The 3527-nt window shown below is 52.6% G+C and overlaps 1 protein-coding gene across 2 annotated transcripts in view; it reads left to right on the forward strand.

The window, feature by feature from the left end:
- Positions 1-2063: 2063 nt before the first annotated feature.
- The window catches only part of LOC134135276 (uncharacterized), a 2172-nt gene continuing 708 nt past the window's right edge, over positions 2064-3527 (forward strand). Inside the window, exons 1-4 of one of the 2 annotated variants that reach the window (XM_062566652.1) lie at positions 2064-2389; positions 2498-2643; positions 2851-3143; positions 3216-3406. In XM_062566652.1, the coding sequence (XP_062422636.1) occupies positions 2177-2389; positions 2498-2643; positions 2851-3143; positions 3216-3406 (843 nt within the window). In that variant the 5' untranslated portion in view covers positions 2064-2176. The remainder of the gene's footprint in view (positions 2390-2497; positions 2644-2850; positions 3144-3215; positions 3407-3527) is intronic. The other variant, XM_062566653.1, reaches the window with a different exon arrangement.

The raw sequence follows: 3527 nt of genomic DNA on the forward strand, positions 1-3527 counted from the left end.
TTAATTTGAACTCACCAGGCCCGGCTCGGACACGGACATTCGCCGTACATTGGCCTGGGACACGGACCTGACGCTCTGCCATTCGCCGTACATTGGCATGGGACACGGACCTGACGCTCTGCCATTCGCCGTACATTGGCATGGGACACGGACCTGACGCTCTGCCATTCGCCGTACATTGGCCTGGAGCTCCAAGGCTGAGACACAGAGCGGACATTCAGACATTTACCATACACTGCCTGGAGCTCCAAGGCCGAGACACAGAGCGGACATTCAGACATTTACCATACACTGCCTGGAGCTCCAAGGCCGAGACACAGAGCGGACATTCAGACATTTACCATACACTGCCTGGAGCTCCAAGGCCGAGACACAGAGCGGACATTCAGACATTTACCATACAGTGTATTGGCGCATATGAGACAGTCCCATTGCCCGGACATTAGCGCCCTACACCGTTACAAATGACCCATTTTGGGAGTGAAAACCCTAACCCTAACTAGGGCTGGCTGGCTGGCTGGCTGGCTGGCAGCAGAGGTCCCATGTGAATATCAAAAATGACTTTTCCCGTACTCGAACCGGGTACCACAGAGTCCCCAGCCCGATGCGTATCACACTGAGCTATACCGCTCACAGGCAAATGGAAGGCGAAAGTAGGTGCTGACAGTGAGTGCTTTCCCTCCAGCACTAAAACGTGGGTACTTGAATCCGTTTTCAGTGCATTGTTTCTCGGTCTGAAAAATGGCTTTGCCCGGAGTCGAACTGGGTACCACAGAGTCCCCAGCCCGATGCGTATCACACTGAGCTATACCGCTCACAGGCAAATGGAAGGCGAAAGTAGGTGCTGACAGTGAGTGCTTTCCCTCCAGCACTAAAACGTGGGTACTTGAATCCGTTTTCAGTGCATTGTTTCTCGGTCTGAAAAATGGCTTTGCCCGGAGTCGAACTGGGTACCACAGAGTCCCCAGCCCGATGCGTATCACACTGAGCTATACCGCTCACAGGCAAATGGAAGGCGAAAGTAGGTGCTGACAGTGAGTGCTTTCCCTCCAGCACTAAAACGTGGGTACTTGAATCCGTTTTCAGTGCATTGTTTCTCGGTCTGAAAAATGGCTTTGCCCGGACTCGAACCGGGTACCACAGAGTCCCCAGCCCGATGCGTATCACACTGAGCTATACCGCTCATTGCTGGGGAGGTGATCTGCAAAGTGTCCCTTTATTTAGGGACATGTTCTTTATTCCTACCCGAGGAACTTCCGTCTGATTGGTAGGGAGATGGTGGGCGGAGAACGCTGTGATTAACAACACCTGTTCACGGGTGTCTAAAAGCAGCGTCTCTTCAGCGTTCGGTCTCTTTATTCGAGTTAGTGGAGGTGAGTACTGAAAGAAATGTCTGATACTGTGACAACCTGCCCGCTTTGCCTAGGTGTGTACGCTGCTCTGCCGCAACATTTAAGGAGAGCTCACGGTGTGCAGAACGCGGAAGAGAGGGGCCTGCTGTTGTCGCTGGCGAGTGGCAGAACAAACATTCGTGAAGAACCTTGTCCGGTGGTGGGGTGCAGCTACAACAAAAAAAGGTTAGACCGTCACCTTTCTGATGGGCATCAAGAACTGAGTGCCGCTGAGTTGGCACGACTGTTTGCAAATCTAAAGAAGTGTGTAGCGGTGAGGCGCCTCTCAGAGCTGCGGGCCAGCTTGTCGGGAATAACCATGGTGTCGCGGCTTGACACGGCTGTGACCGAGGACAGCCCCACCGATCTGAATCCGTCTGGAGTGATTGCGGAGAGCCCCACCGAGGGGCCTCCGTCTGCGGAGAGCCCCACCGATCTGGCTCCGTCTGGAGTGATTGCGGAGAGCCCCACTGAGGGGCCTCCGTCTGCGGAGAGCCCCACCAAGCTGGCTCCGTCTGGAGTGATTACGGAGAGCCCCACTGAGGGGCCTCCGTCTGCGGAGAGCCCCACCAAGCTGGCTCCGTCTGGAGTGATTACGGAGAGCCCCACCGAGGGGCCTCCGTCTGCGGAGAGCCCCACCAAGCTGGCTCCGTCTGGAGTGATTACGGAGAGCCCCACCGAGGGGCCTCCGTCTGCGGAGAGCCCCACCAAGCTGGCTCCGTCTGGAGTGATTACGGAGAGCCCCACCGAGGGGCCTCCGTCTGGAGTGATCCAGGGAAGCGGCCATGACACAGAGCCTGGTGGTTGCAGCATCAGGAGGTGCATTGCCACCCGGAGTTCTCTCAGCGCTAGGTGTTGCCAGCTGCAGAGGAAGGTGGCTGTGCTCTCAAGGAAAAGGAGGAACCTCTCCACGTCCCCGATCCCTGTCCAACCAGGGAGAACGGAAGGTTTCGTCGGACAAAGTAGATCAAAATGTCCCCAGTTTCCAGAGTCTGTGGGTGAGTCTAAAAAGCCACATACGGCTTCCATCATTTTAAGTTTGTGCTTTGCTGACTTTGTCTCATTGCATGTCTGAAGAATCCTACCTGTCTGCGTATCGCCTTCAGCAGCAGGGCTCCAATCCCTCGGTAAAGCGGAAGGAAAACGCCACATCCAAGGTGGGAAGAGTCCGAGACTTCTTAGCCTACATGGGGGCTGGAAAGAATAAGCTCCACCTGTGGAACTACCTAGACAACCCCGAGCGTATATTCAGGTGAGTGATCTACTTGGATGAATACTTTGAAATAATTTGACTTGGATGAATACTTTGAAATAATTTGACTTGGATGAATACTTTTAAATAATTTGACTTGGATGAATACTTTGAAATAATTTGACTTGGATGAATACTTTGAAATAATTTGACTTGGATGAATACTTTGAAATAATTTGACAATCTCTGCTCCTTGTCCCCGTGCAGTTACGCAGCAAGCCTCCAGCCCAGCAAGACCGTCACGACGGCTGCAATTTATCTAAAAAATTCGTCCCAGTTCATGAAGTATTTTCAGCAAACGCCCCCGAAACAATGCAGACTTTCCCGGGGCCAAATAGTCGGTGTTATACGGGCTCTGGATGCCTCTAAATCTAACATCCAGACACCAGTAGTCCTCCACCAGCTAAAGGTGAAGTCGGATAAACTGTCCCGGTTGGTTTCCCGTGAGACGCTGCGTAACTGTCAGATGAGGGCGGAAGCTGCAATCCCAAAGCTTCTGGGTAAGTGTGCTGGGTTCATTGAATCCACCGTACATGATGTGTTCAAGTTTGACTTAATGTGATCTTCCTTAGACTGCATGGAGCGTGGAAACAGCACCCGGGAACGGTACGCCTTTTTCGGTCACTTGTCCGCCCTCCTGGCATCCCTCTATGGACACCGGCCGGGCGTATTCAGGAACATGACAGTGACTGAGGTGCTCCATGCTGCGGAGGAGGAAGAGTGCGAGGCGGACACCATCACCGACCCTGGCTATGTTATTTCGGTAGGTGTGTGCTCCCCAAATAGTGGTTTATTTCAATGTATTATTCTATATATTCCCTGGGGCACAATAATTAAAGTGGTTTATTTCAAAGTGTTTAGTTGCATTTATCTATTTCTTTAGT

This window comes from Pungitius pungitius, chromosome 13, assembly GCF_949316345.1.
Source record: "Pungitius pungitius chromosome 13, fPunPun2.1, whole genome shotgun sequence".
In the NCBI taxonomy this organism is placed as follows: domain Eukaryota; kingdom Metazoa; phylum Chordata; class Actinopteri; order Perciformes; family Gasterosteidae; genus Pungitius; species Pungitius pungitius.